The sequence below is a fragment of the Ceratotherium simum genome, chromosome 34 (genome assembly GCF_057802395.1).
Source record: "Ceratotherium simum simum isolate JZ-2026a chromosome 34, ASM5780239v1, whole genome shotgun sequence".
Taxonomy (NCBI): domain Eukaryota; kingdom Metazoa; phylum Chordata; class Mammalia; order Perissodactyla; family Rhinocerotidae; genus Ceratotherium; species Ceratotherium simum.
This window is the reverse complement of record NC_141933.1, coordinates 12,856,059-12,876,535: the sequence shown is the minus strand read 5'-3', so window position 1 is coordinate 12,876,535 and position 20,477 is coordinate 12,856,059. Positions and strand designations below refer to the sequence as shown.

The following is a 20,477-nucleotide window of genomic DNA, read 5'->3' as shown; positions in this document are numbered from 1 at the left end:
GAGGAGCCTGAGGGCCGGCCGGGTCCTGGGCGCCTTGCTACCTCAGTGATGATCACAGGGCAGAGTCTGGGGACCTGGCCCTGAGGGCACCGCCAGCCGAGATCTGCCTCTTCAGCCTGGGCTGGGCACTGGCAGGAGGACCCGGACAGGGTGCTGGACGAGCACTCCGGGGCAGGGTGACCGGCCCACGCGGGGACCCCCTTTGCCTGGGCTTGGCCGTGAGAGGACAGAACTCAATCCTTGGGACCCTGAACAAGTACGATGCAGGGTAATGATGTCTCTCAAGGGTTAAAAGCCGTCAGGGGGCATGGAGACAGAATTCGGTGTCCCCCACCCTCCTCCTCCCGTCCCCTCCTTCCCTCTGCGGAGGCTGGGCCTCACCCACCCGCCTTTATTACAGGCTTTATTTCCTCAAGTATGAGCCTCTCGGTGGTCACCGTCTACAGACATGAACTCCTTGACTTATGGGAGTTGACGCTGACTTGGGAGCCAGTCCTGAAAATCAAAAGTTAGACTACGCCATGAGAGGCAGTGTGCACAGAGTGTTAGGGAGAGGGGTGTCTAACAGGCTCAGGAGGCAGAGGAGCTCCCCCGAGAAGGCTGCTGTGGGAGCTGTTGGGGCTGAAAGCGAGGGAGTGGCCGGGATGAGGCTGCGAAGGTGGCAGGGAGCATCACTACAGGATGCAGTTCACGAAGGGCTTTATATGCCCTGCCCGAGAATTTGAACTTTATTCTGAAGGCAGGAGCCGCATCCCTGCTCAAGATGCTCAAGGCGGAGAAGTGGTTTCTAGACATGAAGCTCTCTGTGCGGCTGTTCCTGAATTTCTATGTCGGGCGAGTTTAGGGGATGCGGATAGGGTGGGCAATAAGGGCTAGGGGTATGTCCTGCAGTTGCTTTTTGGAGTAAGTGATGGGATCACCAGAAAATCAACTCAATGACTGATTTTATTTTTTTATTTCATCTTTTTTTTTTTTTTTAACAAACATGGATACTTAACTGGGTTGTAGAGTAACCGAATGTAGAATGTTTTTTAAAAAATTATAACCAGCATTTATTCCAGGAATATATTGTAGTATTTCTTAGTTTCTTCCTTCCATCACTTTAAGCTGAGGATTTTAAATACACACATACACCCTTTTTTTTCCTTAGTATTTTAATGAATACTTCATTTGGGGTGGCTTTGGTGGAAATTATAGTAATGCTAAATATTCTACTCCCCAAGTCACTCATGATGCTTTCACTATCAACTACAAATGTGAAAAGAACTTTTCTACGTACACAAAAGGGCTTATTACTTTTACTCTTTTCCTTTTATCTAAAAAGTGACAAATAATAACAATCTAGGTATGACTTTTCCTCATTACTCTCTATATATGAATTCTGTAATTCTATGACTTTTATTCAAGTATGACAGAGTGATTAATGTTGGTTACCTGTAGGCCTATACCCTTTCTTTGGTATTTCTCAAAGGTGGTGTTTGAATATATAAAGCTTACTGTTTATACTTAAGTTATTAACATATTGTTTTCTCTATTTGCTATCATTAGCTCTTGTATTCTTATCTACCTTGTTCTGTCTCTGTACAGACTTTATAGAATTAAGAGACATTCAGAAAATCAATTTTAGAAACCGAAGTCTCATTGAAATAATCAAGTCATGAGATTTTAAGGGTACAGGGAATGAGAGGTTATTTAGTCAAACTCCCTCCTTTCTGAAAGAATCAAAGCTCAAGTTTTAAGATTCTCCATTAGGGCCGGCCCTGTGGCTTGGTGGTTAAGTGCGCGCGCTGCAATGCTGGTGGCCCGGGTTCGGATCCCGGGTGCACATCGAGGCACTACTTCTCCGTTCATCCTGAGGCCGAGTCCCGCATACAGCAACTAGAAGGATGTGCAGCTACGACATACAAATATCCACTGGGGCTTTGGGGGGAAAAAATAAAATAAATAAAATCTTTAAAAAAAAAAAGAAAAAGATTCTCCATTAGATGATCACCCCGCTAAATGACATGACTCATGTTATTGACCTAAGTATGAGATGTTAGAAGCTGTAGAACAATGTAATTTCAGATCCACAAGGGGATACAATTATTAGCCAGGGTTTCATTTTAATATAAATAAGAAGATGATCTAAACACCAGGGAGAAATGCAGTGATTACAGGAAAAAAACAAAAAAGAATAGGAGAAGCCTTTAGGATTCTGGAAGCAACTTTGGTAAGTTGTCTGATGGAAGAAAAAGTTCTTTCACATAGAAAGAAGAATTAGTTTTCAGATATGAGTCAGAAAAAAATCACAAGCCAATGATGAATTTAAGTAAAAGAATTTCGTTTTGAAAATGCAGACACGGCATTATGAATTGCATTGAATTGATTATGAATTGCAAATGAACTGTTAAAAGCTTTACTGAAGATTCCTAACACTGTTCCTTAGGTGTTCTTTATATTTTATCAACCAGAGACACTTCACTACTCAGAAAAGATATCTGTAATACACTCGTATTTTTTTAGCCATGGAGAGAGGCTTTTCAGTTACGGAGGCTGTTATTCAGAACAAGTGGATACAAGTTGATGCCTTTTAAGAATTAAGGATGGAAAGAAGAAAGTGATTGCTTCTGAGTTTGGGGAGGTGGTTGCGAAACAATAAGAATCAAACTTAAGTATTTTCTTTTGAGCAAAGCGTGTATATGTGTTTTGTATTGTTTTGTAGAAGCTTACTTATAAAGATATCACCAAAGATTAGAGACATAATCATTTAGAGGAAATGCTGGGAGTATGGCTGGATGTGCGTGTGCAAAAATCTCTACAGCAGATGGTCTTGTTTTAGGGGTAAGTAACACTTCACTTTGACTAAATTCAGGATCATGCATTATTTCAATTTAATAAGGAATAATCTTGGATCTGGAGAGGGAAAGATTTGGTTACGTCAAAAGGGTAAAAATTGTTTTTTTTTAAATGTTGGTTGTCTTCTACAAATTTTGACTGATCTCATGTCCGTTCATAAACAAATATGTGCTTAGATATAAGCATACTGTCTAAACCAACATACGCAAGGTAATAGCTAAATCCAAAAAAGTAATAAAAGAAAAAAGGAAGTGTTTTTTTAAATGTGAGAGAGATCCATTGCTGATCTCTTTTAATTACTTTATTGATGTCTATGCAGTAGGATCGTTATTAATTTGTGTCTTCTATTAAGTTATAAACAGAGAGTTTACCTAGCTCTCTTAGTAAACACCAAGGAATTATGAAGATCCTGCTCTTTCACATCTGAAGGGGAAAAACCTTTTCCACTGGATGTGAAATTTTCCTTTGGATTTGGCTGCTGTGTAGACCAATTGTCTGTCTCCTACCTGACTGTTCAGCAGAGGTTCTTAACCTCTTTGGAGTCACAGACCCCTTTGGACATAGGAAGAAAGCTCTGAATCTTCTCCCCTGACTCATGTACATATCATAATCTTCTACACTCATTTTGTGTGGGGGGGTCGGTGCAGGGAGGCCTGTGACCTCCTGGAACTCATTCATTGGCTCTAGGTTAAGAACCATTTTTAAATAAGAAATTTCACAGTTTTATATAGAACAACTGCCAATCATGTAAAAGGAGACACTATTTTTCAAGCCTACTTTTAACAGTTGGGACAGTCATGTAGGATTAATGTTCTTGATACTGATGTGCTTATACAAGAGCTATTTACTAGGTCCCTGCCCTATGCTGGGGACCATATTAGAGGCTAGTGACAAGAATGAGACAACTAAAGTCCAGACCCTTGAGGATTTTGCAATCTAGTAGAGGATTTTCTCCCGGTCAAATCCAAAGAACCTCTGAAAAAAATGCCATTCTTCTAAATTTGATGCAGAGGAAATCTTAAAGTCTAAATCTGTAAAAATGTATAAGATTGTTACCCAAAAAGTGCTCTTTCCATACAAAAAAAAAAACTTCTCTAAAATATATCTTTAGTATTAGCCAATTGCATTTATGTATTTCATAGACTACTTGCTTTACTTGCTTTACAAAGAGCTGGAACTATTAAAGTCAAAACATTAAATAGCTTCCTTTTAATTTATTTATATGAAATATGAAATTTATATGAAATTTATTTATATGAAAATGAAAATAACATACCCTCTGAAATTTTTCAAAAGTAGTTAAAAATGTGATTCAGTATATGAAATATCAGTTCATATATAAATTAAAAAATAAATTTACTGGGACACATTTCGTGGGATTATAATTATCTTCCTACAAATTAAAGTTGAGTAATAATTCTCCCCTACCCTAACCCATCCCCTGTCCAATAGGATGACCTTGCGCAAGCAAATCTACTTTGGGTATTTTTTGTATCTTTCTATTGGACTGTACCTCACCCCAGCATGCTTGTGAAAAAGACCCATACTAAGTATGCCTTGAAGGAAAAGACAAATCAAACCTTTATAAGATTCAAAAAGTGACTTATCCTTAATAAATTACTAATGTACAAGAAAATATTGGATACATGGCTTCCTGCATCCAAATAGATTAGTAAGCACATATTCTCTTAAGCACCTTCAGTATTCTTCTCTCATGCCATTATTTGATAGGTAGGGAGGATAGGCAGTAGTAGGGGCAGACTGTCAACCTTCTTATGGGAGAAGGCCAGAATTATTGGTCACAATTATTATGGAACAGTCTGATGTTCCAAGTGTGGCTGATTCCTACTTGGTCAACCTCAGTACTTCCTGGTTAGGGCATTCTTTTGGGGCTAACCAATCCAGGAAATACGTGGTTAAGTGCATTGCTATTTTACTTTTATCTTTTGTAAAAGTGTTGAATGTTTCTTATAATTAACACTTATTGGAATTATGTTATAAATTACATGGTTTCAGTACTAATAGCATTCTCTTCTCACAGGCTATCCAGATTATGCTTGGCATCTTTCATGTTATCATGTGGTATTTCCTATTGATTTTGTATATGGGACAAATTAAAGGAGTATTTGGAAAATATGAACCTATAACTTACAAAACAGGATGTTCTTTATGGGGAATTATTGTGAGTAGAATACATTTATATGATTTAATCATTCAGTAAATAATGTTAATGCCGCTTGCAGAAAACAGGGAACAGTTTCTAAACAAAGTTTTCAGGAGAATTCTGTAACTAAATCCCATGTTGGTATTTTATTCAAAATCAAATTCTTTTTTTCAAGAAATATTTTTTGAGCACCTTTAATTTACCAGTGCTGTTACAACAGAGTGGATACAAGACTGAATACGCCACAACAACCATAGGTTAGATTCTCCTTAGATATGTGAAAGACCAAGAATCTTAGCATTGTTAATTTTCATATTTAGGGTCTTTACTTTAGCTTCCTCACACAACAAGTCTACACTCACACATTTTGTAAATATTCCATAATCTACACCCTTCTGTGGTTTCTAGACAGCCATAAGGTAGTAGGAAAATCTGGAGAGTGTGGCATCCTAGAAGCCAAGAGAACAAGGAAGTAGGGAAAGATCAACTATATTAAATTCTGTTATTTTGTCAAATAAGACAAGGGCTGAGAATTGAGCATTGGATTTAGCAATATGGATGCCAGCAGTAAACCTGACAAGTAGTTTCACTGGAATGGGGTGGGGTACAAAAACCTGATTAGAGTTGGTTTAAGAAATATAGAAGGATGTGCAACTATAACATACAACTATCTACTGGGGATTTGGGGGAAAAATAAATAAATAAATAAAAATTAAAAAAAAAAGAAATAAAGGGAGAAGAGGAATTAAGAGACAGCAAATACAGACAACTCCTTTAGGGACTTTGGTGTAATGTGGTATAGAGAAATGAGGTGGTAGCTAGGGGAAATTTGGGTCAAGAGAGAGGAAATTTTGTTTTAGTAAGTTGGAAGTATCACGTCTTGTTGAGGGGAGTGAACCAGAATAGAGAAAATTGATGATATGAGATAAATTGGGAAGAGAAAAATTATTAGAATCATGTACTTGTGTATGCAAGAGATGATGAATTTTAATACACAAATAGCTAGGAACATGGACAGTTCATCTCTAGCAGTGGTTCTCAGCTAGAGGTGATTTTGCCCCTCAGAGGACATTTGTTAATGTCTGGAGACATTTTTGGTTTTCACAGCTGGGGATGTGCATCTAGTAGACAGAGGCCAAGGATGCTGCTAAACATCCTACAATGCATAGGACAGCCCCCACAACAAAGGATTATCCACCTTTAATATAAATAGTGTCAAAGTAGGTAACAAGAGGGAAAGGCAGAGGAACAGAGAGAAAGGACAAATTTTGATAGGTAGGTAGATGGGATGTTGGGAGCTTGTGGAACTTTTCTCTGATGGCTTCAAATATCTTAGTGAATTAATAAGCATGGTTGAGCTGAGAGTGAGAATGCGAGGATGGATTGGTTGCTTGAGGAGAGAGGAGAGGATATAAAATAGTCATCTAGGAAAAGTGAGAGAGTGCAGGGATTGTGAAAAAGTTTGAGTTTCATGTAACATGAAGGGCTCACTTAAGTTTTAGGAACATGATTGTATAGTGAGATTGGTCAAGGTGGTCGTGTGTCCTTCTCAGGCCATGTTTGGCTGCATGGGTGCAGGCATGCAGTAAGCAAGAGAACTGCGTTTAATCAGGATTTTGGTTTAATCAGGATTTTGGTTTAATTATGCAACTGTGATCAAACAAAAAAGGTGCAAAGGAGTTGAGAGTGTATATAAGTGAGTGTTTGTAATAGTTGACCGTGGAATTTAAGATGATGATGGAAAGAATATAACAGGGAGGTGAGGGGCTCAGATTATAGATCTAGATGGGGGTCAAAGGATCGTTAGAGTTGTAATACTACAGGGCATGAGCTAGAAAGATAGAAGGTGGTGGTCAGAATGGCGTGCTTGAAACTGATATTTGACAAGTGTTACACTTACTGGCAGAAACAAGGACAAGAGAATGAATATGGGAGTGAGTGACTGGGATAGGATGGAGTCAAAGGATTGGAGGTGAGAAATTCAAAGAACCACAAGTCCAGGGTATTAGAAGGATCATAGAAGTGTATATACTGAAATTACCAAGACTTAAAGAGACGTTAGAGAGAGAGTTAGAGAGACAAGAATTAAAATCACCTAGAAAGAGAAGAGGACCAAGGGGTCAATAGATGACATCAACCAAGAGGGATAGTGGGTTGTAGAATCCAATAACATTTGATTCAGAGCTGGAGGAGAGAGCATGGTTGGAAGTAACAGTAAGGAACAAGGAGACCACTTACCCCATGCTTAGAACCAATGGTATAAGGACTGTAGGAGATAAGATGGCCACCGCTTGATAGGGCTATAGAGGAAGCAGTGGCCTCTAGGAGATTCCCTGCCTTTATACATTGGCTAATAAGTGTCAAAGTATTGCCTTGGAAAACAATAGGAGAAAAATAGTGAATTGGCAGACAAAATCCAGGTAAATGATTCATGTCCCTCAGTGTTTAATTGTTCATGTTATAAAAATAGCGTGTTTAGCTCCTAGAATAAATTATCTACAATTTCAATTAAGTTTAATCTAATGCAAAACTTCTCATTTAGATCATAAACTTTGAAAAGCATTTTGTAAAGCGCATGGTTTGGTAATCTAGTTAGAGAGAACTCTAGTTTAAAATTCACAAGATATTTTCACTTTATATGCTGAACTAGTTCTTACCTTCACTGTGTACCTCCTTCGAAATCTCAGCCTTTGTTACAGAATGAAGTGCTGAGTGTGTAAATTTAAGTTATCCTTGAGGAGTTAGTAAGCTTCAAGTTTGGCCTTTCTATATATCGTATATAGCATGAATGCTATTTCTCCACAAATTAGCCTTTGACTTGGATCTTTGTCAAAGCCACTAAAACAGATAAGACAAAAGGAATATTTCAAGGGAATTGTTCAGTCCACCTTCAAACAATATGGCATAGCTTTACGCTTCTGGGAAATAGACAAAGCAGCCTAGTATAAAATAATGGAAACTATTTTTAAAAAACAAAGGCAAAAACATAAATAGCAGCTATTACCTTAATAATGGCTACAGTCTCAGTTAAGAGAGATATTTTGTAAAAATACAATTTGGAATAGACTCATGGACCACTTTTTTCACATCTGGATATGTACACAGTAATTACACTCAGTGACATCTTCTCATTAGGAAGGATAGCATTAGAAGTAATAATCGAATAATTTCAGAAAGCATGCGCAGATATACAAACTTGGTCCCTGATTCAGGACTGCTTAAGTCATCTTTGGCATATACCACAACCTGAATTCTGCCCACTGTCCCCTATATATTTCTGTTATTAGTGACCCTACTATTGCCTTTCAGTTCATTACTATATGATGGAAACTTGTCCTGACCCCTTCTACTAAAACTTGTTTATATTTTGTTACTCTTAGTATTCTAAAAATAATTGTCTTAGAAGAGGGAGTTGTTAAAAATACATTTTAAGGTGATGAGCCTTATCAATGAGTATTTATAAATATATGTTTTTATATCCAGTTTATCATTGCAGGAGTCTCCATAATAAGAGCAGCATGGCATCCAAATCAAGGCCCGGTAAGTTGAAATGTTTAGGGTATCCTAGAAATCACTTGTCACAAAGCTAAATAGGTTTTAACGAGACAATAGTGGGTGGCTAAACAATGAAGGAATCTACCCTACATAAAATAAATAAAGGAATTTAAGTGAAAATCCAGCAGTACATAATTTAATGTAGACAAACATGCCATATTAGTTAGAATCATGATTGTGTAAAGGTTTCTAAATCTAAATATAATTTTTTTTAGTTGGTATTCTACCTTCTTTAAACATTGTGTGAACTTTACTATTAGAAAAAATTTAATAGGACCTAATGCCTTTCTATAGAAATGTAACACTGTAAAACTTCATTTTTCTAACTATCCAGTTTGGGAACAGGATTGTATCTTGTAACAAAATAGAGGATCTGTCCAGAATAAAGATCCGTCTATGGTATAGGTGGAAAGATTGGGAAGAAAAAAATCCTAGAATCTTAGAGCTAAAAGATATCTTAGAAATTAAGGTATCTGATCTCATAATTGTACAGATAAAAAACTGATATCCAAAGATACTGATGGATTTCCCTAGAGAATGAAAACCCAGGATTAAAAATCATTGAATCCTATTTGGCTTATTTCTACAGGTAGTCATTTTCCATCTTTTTTTTTCTTTTTTCTTTTTACGGTGGAACTCCTTTCGTTCACTTCATATCTTAAAAGTCTTTCTTCCAACTGACCCAGAAGATTGTAAAATACAATATTTTTAAACCCAAATGGAAGATGGATGTTTATTGATGTGATGATATTTCAGTGTTTCCTCCAGGTTAACTGAGTTTCATGCAAACCAGAAAAAATATTTTACTCTAATGGCAAGCATACCAACACTTCTAAAGCTTCAGAAACTAGATCAAAATGTTACCTAGATGATTTTTTTTTTCAGCAGTACAAACTGTTTAACCAAAGTGTTTATTCTGAATATAACAAATTTACCCTCTGTCTTCTTTTCAGGTTACATGTGCTTTGGTCATGAACATCTTCTGCATAATTACTGCAGTTATTGCAGCAGCTCTAACAATAGTGGAGTTGTCTAAGTTTGATTCTGTGTCCTATAGGAATTACGGACAAGCGGTAAGTGACCAATTCTATAGGAACATCTTAATTTCAAAATTATTCTTTTCAGAGGTTTTGAAGCCTTAGGAGGTAAAATAAGGCCTTTATTGGTCCTCACGAAGTTCTTTGATTTAGTAAGCTCGTGATTGAAAGTTTTAATTCAAAAATAATTCTAATGTGATTTTTTTGTAAATATTAAAAGGATGTTTGAAATCTTCACATGCCCAATTAAAATAAAGCAAGTAAAAACTTTGAAGGCTTCAGTGATGATTGCATATGCATTAGGCTAGGGGTCACTGATGATTCTGTTAATGAAAGAAAAGTATAATCCTAGAAACCATTCCCAAAATCAACAAAAGAATTCTGCTATTAATGCATATAGTCAGAATTGTAGACACCTAGTAATTTCTGGTTTAACAGAGCTTTTCATACACAGCCTATTTTTGTGTCTCACATGAATTTTGCTTTAAGTCCACAGATGCTAAATATACATGAATCTGTCTTGCTTTCATTTAATTGAATATCTAATCACACACTTTGTACCACAGAAATAACTGTATTTCTTCTTAAGATAGTAACATTCTCCAGTAAATGTGAGTATTTTTACTAATACCACAATAGATTTATTTCAATTGTTTTGGCTTTAAATTCAGAATACAGAATATTAGTGCTGCAGAAGACTTTAGCAATACTTACAAAAATCATCCATTTAAAATGAGAACAGATTAGAGTGGAGATCCTCTTTGTTATTGAACAACAAAGCAAAACAAGTAATAATTTGAAAGTTTTAACTCAAAAATAATGCTAATGAGTAGGAGAGTCTTTGTAGGTGAGGGATAAACTTCCTGCTTCTTCCCTATACACCCCCTCTCCCTACCTGCAGTATATTATATTATATTATATTATACAGTATTATAAAGGGGACCATCAGTGGAAGAAATCCAAGCATGGAGAACAGAAGCCTAAAGGACAATGAGATGGTGAGAGAAGATGCAATAATACCCCAAAATAGATTGTGTGTAATGAATGATGTATTGATTTAAACAAGCATGCACCAGATTTTCCCTGTAAATTATAAAATTCTCCATTTGCCCTGAAAATTCAATCTAGAAATCTTCAATTCTAATTTTGGGGGCAGAGATAGGGAGGGGGGAATTAAGTTATTAACTGTAGAATTATTTCAGGTTATTTTAGCTTACCACTTGTATTCATAAGCTTATAATCATCAGTTTAAGATAATATGACATAATTTCCAAGACCCACCTTTTGCAAACAATATTACAAACCATTGTAGACTATTTATTTGGCCTGAACTGAGTATTAATGATCAGTTTCACAGTCTCCAAACACACAAATTTCAGCTTTGTTTGCTGTGATTAGTTACACAAAATGAACCTGTATTATTAGACCCACATCTCTAACCGACCGTCTTTTCCTAGAGGCATTGTAGAATTATAGACCTACATTTACTATATTTACCTATTTACTACATTTACAAGATTTAATTTACTACATTTAATTTAATTTAATTTACTACAATTACAAGATTTTCCATATGCCAACTTTTCTAACATAAGTAATTGGCTTGGCTAAATCCACAAACTCATCAAATTATCAGTGTTCCCAGGCAGGTTCAGCTATCCCCAAAAGTGTCTGCTTCTGAACTGTACTCCTCATATAGCAAAATGGTTAATAGTATAAATCCAGAACCAGACTGTCTTTATTCAAACACTATCTTCAGTACTCACTAACTGTGTGTGACCCCTTGGACAATTCTTTAACTTCCCTGTTTCTTAATGTGTAAATGGGGAAAATGCTAACACATACCTATTAGTTAACTGCTTTGTCTGGCTCCCACACTCCAAGCCTATTGTTCTAATGGCCAGCTTGACTTTTCTACTTGGATATGCTTCTATCATCGTCTCAAACTCCACAGATATAAAACGGAAAATATTTACCTCCTCAAAAGTACTGTACTGCAAGACTCCCTTATTTCAATCTCCTAGGCTCAAAACCTTGATGTAATCTTTCCCCCTTCTCTTTCCACTGTCTTCCCAATTACCAAAAATTGTTTATTATTTACTTAGATTTTTTGTGTGTGTGTGAGGAAGATCAGCCCTGAGCTAACATCCATGCCAATCCTCCTCTTTTTGCTGAGGAAGACTGGCCTTGGGCTAACATCTGTGCCCATCTTCCTCCACTTTATTTGGGACACCACCACAGCACGGCTTGACAAACGGTGCCTCAGTGTGTGCCCGGGATCCAAACCCGGGCCGCCAGAAGTGGAGCACGCACACTTAACTGCTATGCCACCAGGCCAGACCCTACTTAGATTTTTATTAATTACAGCTCTCTTGGTTGTAAGTGACAGGAAATACAACCCAAATTGACTTAAACCAAAAAAGGGCACTTACTGACTTCAGCTGGATTCAGAGGTTTAAGTCATGTGTCGAGAACTCAGTCACTCTCTCTGTTGTTTTCCTATTTGAACTTCTCTGGCAGCTATCTTGCCACTTTCGGGGGAGAGTTTGTCTGAGAATAACACTAACACATATAAATTAAGGAATGTGGGCAAAATGACTTTTTATAGTCTTTCCAGCTAAGAGGTCACAAGTACTTTCCAGCCAAAATGCTATGATTGTGTTTCTGCCAACAAAATCAAATCAGAATTCTTTACCTTGCCATTTCCAACCCTGTAGTCTTTTCTTTGTCCTCCTGTTAATACCATACATGAATAAACACTATACCTGAGTAAAACTTGTTTATCATCTTCTCAGAACATGTTATATTCATTCTTGCATTCAGTTTTTTGCTCACATTATCAAACCATAGGTCATGTGATATGTATTTTTAGCTTTATTATTTGTTCTATTTTACATCACTATTTCCTAATTATTTTGTCATACTTTTCATTTATGCTATTAAATTCTTTCTGGAACAAGATAGATTACAAAGAAAAAGTAAATAAAAATTTAAAACTGCCTATAAAGTTGCTTACCCCCTTCATTTTTCTCACTCCTACTCTTATTTCAAAAGTCCTACCTCTTTTGGAGCCTTCCTAGATATGAATGGCTTAGGGTGAAACTCCTGTCCCCTTTAATTATTGAGCAAGTTTTTATTCATTTTGACATGTTCAACCTTATGGTACATTACCTTATATTATCTTTCTGTCTTTTCTACTTGAATGTAAACTTTGAGAAAGCAGGAATTTTTTTGTCATTTCATTCTTACCATCTAATCCCTACCAACTAATAGTGTCTTGCTTTTACAAAATATTAAATAACCCAAAAAAAAAGGAGAAGAAGGAAGAGAAGAAATTGAAGGAGAGAGAATTATAATGTTATTCTTTCTAGGTCTGAATATCATTCTTGTCTTTCCACAGCCTGCACAAAAACTACATTTATTTCAGAATTATTACCAGTATCATTCATCCTGATATATAGTTGAAAATATCTTTCCGATAGTAACAAAAGGGGTCTGCTTTATTTATCCCAGAAATCACAATCACCTTATACTCCCAAGTGAAATGTTCTTTGAACTCTTTTTGAATTTACTCATCCTTCCATATGATATTACAGCAATTTCTATGTGAGATTTTCATCACTACACATGTAAATTTGAGTAAGTTTGTAATTAATAATAGCTGTTTTAATACATGACGATTGCTTGATAAAATCTCTTGGTAGCCATTCTTATCATTGGAGATGGAAGGGTCAAATCTTATTGATTGGAGAGTTTGGGTAGCGAGCTGTGCCAGGGACTCTGTGCTGAAGAGAATTATGAGAATAAGAGTTGTGAGAAGTGAGGCAAGAATGCTGAGTGATGAAGATCAAGAATGGAAGTTGTAGACAGTGAATTGGGGGAATGAAAGCTAGGAAAAGTTGAACAGAAGGCAAAGGAGTAGAAATGCCTGGGGAAATCAACTGGTGAAGGAGGCTTAATTATCCTTCCTATTTTTCTTCTTTTCTTTGACTGTTATATTGGGAGCTCCTTCCATGAACATATTTGCACTTAATTGAGATAGTAATGCAAGATTTCTGCCTATTTTCTGGTTTCAGAAACTCGGGAGGGAAGTTTCACGTATCTTACTGTCCACCTACCCCTTGGAATTTGCTATTGCACTTACATACTCCATCTATGGCTGTATTGGTTTGGTAAGTGTTTATCTACTATCTGGCAAATCAAGAGATGTTGATTTCTAGTAAGAACACTATAAGGAGTTGAAGTGCACTGATACAATTTGTTTAGAACTAATAAAAATGGAATATGTGATCATATTTCCTTTACTTTTTAATTTTTTCATTTTTATTGTTTTTTTAATAAAATTACAAAGGTAATACATGAAACCGTATAGTAAAAAGTTAAAAAATTATAAAGTTAGTGTCCTCTTAATGTATTCCTCATCATACCCACACATCTAAATCTACACTAAAAGACACAAACACACACACACACAGTTTTCCTTTTTACTAATTGTGTCATCATATTGTTGTGTCACATGTATTTTTCTCAACCATTATAAACATCTCCTCATTATAAAACATATCTAAACAGTGCCTTTAAATAGCTTCATACTTTTCCTTAGTATTTATCAGTCCTTTATTGCTGCATATTTAGTTTTTTTTCTAATTGTTGTAAAATTATAAACAATGATGCAGTGAACATCCCAATACATATATCTTTGCATACAAGACTAGTATTCCTGTAGGTAGTTGATTCTTAGAAGTGTAATTGCAAGTTTAATAACATCCCAAAATGCTATAATAATTCACAATACTACAAAAGTTTATGAGACTGTTCATTTTCTCACAATCTTAAAAAAACTAGATATCTAACATTCATTTGTTCTTTTACAAATATTTATGGAGGGATTATTATTTACTATGCATTGTAATAGGCACTAAGGATGCAACGATTAACAAGACAACATCCCTACCATCGGGGAGCTTGCATTTTAGTGGGAGAGAAAGACAATAAACAAAGACGCACACACACACATATATATAATTTCAAGAAGTGGAAAAATGTTCTGGAGTAAAATAGAGTAAGGAGATAAGGCAAAGATTATTTTACATAGGATGGTAAGGGAAGATCACTGAGCAAGGACTAACTGAAGTGCAGAAGTAACTACTAGACTGCATGGAAAAAGAGTTTTCCAAGAATAGGGAATGGGTGGGGCTTCCAGAATGGCTGAGTGAGGATATGGCAAATCTCCCTAAAATGAAATGATAAAACTGGACAAAATTGTCAATAAACCTTTTAAAGATTCTGGAAATTTACCAAAGCATACAACAAATTGAAAAGTGTTTCTTTTAGAAAATTTCCTGAACTTCAGTAAGAATAGTGGATGCTTGTGACATTTTAGCTTGAGGCTGCTCCAGTGCCTCCCATCCCCTCCTCTCCTCTGGTGCCATTTTGCAGAAGTTTACTTGGGCAGGTCTGACTGTGAGGACTAGTAGCCTCACTGCTGGAGAGGGCTGATTTTATTTGGAGCAGAGCACAGAAAGTTCTATGACCAGGGGTGTTATTAAAACAATAGCATATTACTTTGCTAGGGCTACCATAACAACCTACAAGAGACTGGATGGTTTAAATAGCAGAAATTTATTTTCTCACAATTCTGGAAGCTAAAAGTCCAAGATCAAGGTGTTGGCAGTGTTGGTTTCTTCTGAGGCCTCTTGCCTTGGCTTTCTGGTGGCCGTCTTCTCCCTATGTCTTCACATGGTCTTCCCTCTGAGTGTGTCTGTGTCATAATCTCCTCTTCTTATAAGGACACCCATCGTACTGGATTAAGGCTCACCCTAATGACTTCATTATAACTTCATTACTGCTTTAAAGACATTATCTCCAAATACAGTCACATTCTGAGGCACTAGGGGTTAGGACTTTAACATATGAACATTAGGGGGACATAATTCAGCTCATAACAAGATGTTTAAGCTAACCAATCATTGACTGACCACTTATGCTGACCGGGAGAAGAACCCTAGGAAACCAGTCTTAAAAGTAAAAAATGGAAAAAGTAAGTAGATCTATCAGATGCCACACCTTGCAAGGGACACAGACTCCACAAAATTAGTACAGGCAAGTCACAAAAGACAGCAATAACAGACACTCCTGGGAGAAGATGAGGCAATCAGAATCCAAAGTCACTACAATATATTATCTGAAATATCCATTTTTCAACAGCAACAAAATATAACATACAAAAAACAGGAAATAGTGACCCATACATCTGAAAAAAGCAGTCAATAGATATAGTCTGCTGGAAGGAGGGGAAAACAAATGTTGGACTTCACAAAGAAAGACTTCAAAGTACTAAAGGAAAATAAGTTTAAAGAATTAATGGATGCTAATAATAACTTATCAAATAAGAGTATCAATGTCTGATACCTTCATTGTGGTTATGGTATCATGGTGTTTGCATATGTCTAAATTCGTCAAATTGTACACATTAAATATGTGCAATTCTTTGTATATCGAGTATACCTCAGTAATGCTGTTAAATTTTTTTAAATAATAATATCAATAAAAGAAATAGAAATTATTAAAAAGAACCAAATGGAAATTCTGGAGTTTAAAAATACAGTTACTAAAATGAAAAACTCAGTAGAGGGACTCAAAAGCAGATTGGAGCTGAAGACATGGTGGCAGAAAATCAGCAAATATGATAGACCAAGATAAACCATCCAGTCTGAAAGAACAGAAAAAAAAAAGAAGAAAATGAACAGAGTCTCAGAGATCTTTGAGGCACGATCTAGTGCAGCAATATATGCATATGAAAATCCCAGAAAATGAGAGAACGGGAAAAAAGACTTGAAGAAATAATGGTCAAAAATTTCCCAAATTTGATGAAAAATATTATTCTATACATCTAAGAAGCTCAATGATCTTCAATTAGCATAAACACAAAGAGATCCACTCTTAGACACCTCAGGGCCAAATGAATAAAAAAAAGAAAATCTTGAAAGCAGCAAGGGAAAAATGACTCTTCATGTACAGTGTAACCACGATAAGATTAACAGTTGACTTCTCATCAGAAATAATGGAGGCCTGAAGGTAGTGAGATGACATATTAAGGTGTTGGAGAAAAAAACAGTCAAGCATGAATTCTATAGTTTTTAAAATTATCCTTCAAAATTGAAGGTGAAATAAAGACTTACGCAGATGAACAAAGACAGAGAATGTGTGTCTATCAGAACTGCCTTACAAGAAACACTAAAGGAAATTCTTTAGACTGAAAGAAAGTGATATCAGATGAAACTCAAATACACATGAAGAAATAAAGAGCATTGGTAAAGGTAATTAGGTAGATGACTATGAAAAACAGTATAAATAAATCTTTTCTGCTTTCTTCTCTGAAAGGATTTAAAAGACAATTGCATAAATTACACTGGGCCCACCCAGATAATCCAAGATAATGTCCTTATTTTAAGGTCATGTTATTATCAACCTTAATTCCATCTGTCAAACTACTCAACTCATGAACGCAGTCATTGACAATACATAAATGAATGGATATGGTTTTGTTCCTATAAAACTTTATAAAGCAGAGAGTAGGCTAGATTTGGCCCATATGCCATAGTTTGCCAACTCCTATTCTATAGATATATATTTTCTCCTTTTTTCTCTGAAATTTTAAAAGATAAGATTACAAAGCAATAATTATAACACTATATGTTTGTGTATATAACATATATATGTGTAATATTTATGACTAATAGCACAAAGGAAGGGGAAAGGAATAGAGCTACATGAGAACAAAGTTTCCACGTTTTACTGTAATTAAATTAGCGTTCAGCTAAAGCAGATCGTGATAAATTGAGATGCACGTTGTAATCCCCAGACAAATGACTAAGAAAACTAAAAAAATGTAGTAAAATCAATGAAGAAATTAAGATCATACACAGAAAGTATTTAATTAAAAAAAAACAGGTAAAGGAGGAACATAAAAGACATGAGACATATAGAAAACAAATAGCAAGGTGTTAGACATATATCCAACCATTTCAATCATAACATTAAAATAAAACTACAATAAGATATTGAATACCTAATAAAATGACTAAAATTCAAAATACTGACAATCCTAGGTGATGGTAATGACTACGGATAAAAGAAGTCTTTTAACACTGCTAGTTGGAATATAAATTACTGCAGCAACTTTGAAAACCTTTTGGGAATTATTTATTGAAAGTAAAGATATGCATACCCTATCAGTAATTTCAGTCTTTAGTATATACCCAACAGAAATGTGTGCACATATGTACCAAGATATACTTCCAGGGAAATATACATGTCAGTGTTATTCATAATAGTCCCAAAGTGGAAACAATGCAAATGGATGAGTGGTGAATATATTGAAGTATATTACTCTAATAAAATTTTACCTAGTAATTAAAAGGAACTATACCTACACTTAACAACATGGATGAATCTCATATACATAAGGTTGAGTATAGAAAGGCAGACTCAAAAGAATGCATACTTTATAATTCCATTCATATGAAGTTTGAAACCAGGTCAAACTAAAGCTAAACTATAGTGTTTAGGGAAGAATGCCAGCTAGTTAGTAAAACTAGAAAGATAAGAAGGGATTGATTACCTAAAAGTCAAAATGACAGTTACTTTTGGAGGGAAGGAATAGGTAAGAATTGGAAAATGTCATGACAAAGTGACTTCTGGGGTACTGGCTGGCATCTGTTCATGTTCAAGGAGACCATGGATATTTTTATTATAAAAGTCTGGAAGTATACTTTAAGTTAAAAGTGGTCTAACAGGAATTAAGAGAGTGGGTTGAGGTAGAGTTGGGACAGAAAGCGGAAAAAATGGCACTTAAACATTTTATTCTATAAACATCAATATTGCTTACATTTTTAAAAACTAAGTATTTATTACATGTATGATTTTAGGAAACATGATATGATTTATAAGAGGTTAATTTATTTTTCAGAGTCGTGGTAATGAAGATACTCTTTCAACTGTTACAGAAGAAGCTGAGACCACTTTTTAAAAACCTTAGAAATGTGATATTTTTCCTGGTGCTCATACCTGATGTGGGCACTAATGATATTTCTGTATAACAAAGCTGCTACAAAGCCCACAGATTTTGTGCAAAAGAAAACACAAATTGGTTTTTCCTTCTCAGTATTCAAGAAATTTCTCTGCACATAGTTTTGTAGGCTCCAAGGAAAGATTTTCCCTACTTAAATATGACATTACTACAAGGAAGAATTTGTGTTCTGGGTACTCTGAATAGCTGTCAATTCTCCCTAATGGAGCTTTTGTAAGAGACCATAAAAAAGATTTGTGATTGTCTCTAGAGTTCAGGCTATAAAGACTTGGAGCATAATATTGTATAATTCTCAGGAAAAGGTTAAATAATTTATGCCCCTACAAGTAAAGAATACATTTCAGTCTGAGTTCTTCTACCTGAGCTGGATTCTACCTGAACAAAGTATGAGTCAAAAGGCATCTGACTCATAGTCCCTTCATTGTTCTTCTTTGACTGCTCCTCTCCTCATTAAAGTTCCTCTCTGCCCTGAAAGTCTCTGCTGTTTTTCTTCCCTTTCATTCCCCTTGCTTCTTATTTCTTATCATTGTTTGGGTCATCCTATCCGTTGCTTTTTAGAGCCAGCAGGCTGCTTTTCCACAATAAGGAGAATTTCCCATGGATCTGTTCTGAATTCAGATTCACCCTATCTTCTAATATGGAACAGACCTTCAGAAAGCCTTGCTCAGCAATATTAATCATGCCAGTGATTACATGGAGCTCTCTTTTAAATGTGCTGCTGTTTTTTATTTTCTGCCTTGTCTCTCAAGAGGTTTCATCAATTGTTATCTAATACTATAAATTAAGATTTCATGGTTCTAAGAATTTCAGTGCTTAGCTCATATCTGTCAGTTCAATACATATTAATTGTCTGCTATGTGCTAATGAATATATTTAACTCTGGAGTATCAAAGATTAATAAGGTACCTTACCACAAAGAATTTTTATTTTAGAGGAGGAAACAAACAGGTAACAAATCAAGACTATGCAGTGTTACAAATGTATTAACAGAAGTATGAAAAAATTGAAATAGTGCAGAAAAGATGATGATCCTTCTGTTGCGAAATAAGAGGGAATAAAGCTTTATGAAGGATATGGCCTCTGAGCAGGGGATTAATCATAGTTTACCAAGCAGATTGAAGGGTGGAAAGACATTTCAAATAGAAGGGTTACCTCATGCAAAAACAGAAATGTGAAAAAGATCAAAGTATATTCCAGTAGCTAAAATGAATAAATATCACTAAAACATAATGACAGGGAGGAGTAGGTCAAGAGTGAAAGTTGGAGAAGTAGAAAGAGGCCAGATGATAAAGAAGTCAAATCATCAAAGATTGGTGACTAAAGTATTGAACTTGCAGACAGTGGGAAGCCATTGAAAAGTTTTTAAGTAGGGAACTTTTACCTACTTAGGTAAAAATATTAAATAGGTACTAATATCTAATTAAATAGATTTTAAGGTATTAAATAGGTATTAAATAAAAAATAAATTAGATAAAAAGCATTAAATAGGGAGAAATGCTTTAGAAAGGATAAATTTGATAAGAACAACTAGAATGTGGGAGAGAGTAATGGATAAGTAGTGCAATGATTCAGACAAGCAATGACAAAGAGAGGGTAATTTTTAACTTTGTTGACTGATTAAACATAAGGTATGAAGGGAAAAAAGAACCTGAAATAACCCTTTGTTCTGGATTGGGTGACACCTGCAGTGATACAGAATGTAGAAGACAGCAGGATTGGATAAATTGACAAATTCTGTTTTAGATAAGTTGAGTTTGAGATAACTATGAGACATTAAAGTAGAGATGTCTAG

The 20,477-nt window shown here is 35.5% G+C and overlaps 1 protein-coding gene across 4 annotated transcripts in view; it reads left to right on the top strand.

Annotated features, from left to right (window-relative positions):
• The window catches only part of MS4A13 (membrane spanning 4-domains A13), a 49,557-nt gene continuing 29,080 nt past the window's right edge, over nt 1-20,477 (top strand). For 2 of the 4 annotated variants that reach the window (XM_087423239.1, XM_087423242.1), the window contains exons 1-6: nt 1-268; nt 2,705-2,823; nt 4,880-5,020; nt 8,486-8,542; nt 9,511-9,630; nt 13,671-13,766. In XM_087423239.1, the coding sequence (XP_087279365.1) occupies nt 2,770-2,823; nt 4,880-5,020; nt 8,486-8,542; nt 9,511-9,630; nt 13,671-13,766 (468 nt within the window). In that variant the 5' untranslated portion in view covers nt 1-268; nt 2,705-2,769. Of the gene's footprint in view, nt 269-2,704; nt 2,824-4,879; nt 5,021-8,485; nt 8,543-9,510; nt 9,631-13,670; nt 13,767-18,565; nt 19,186-20,477 lie in introns of those variants that run through there. The other 2 variants (XM_087423241.1, XM_087423240.1) reach the window with 2 other exon arrangements.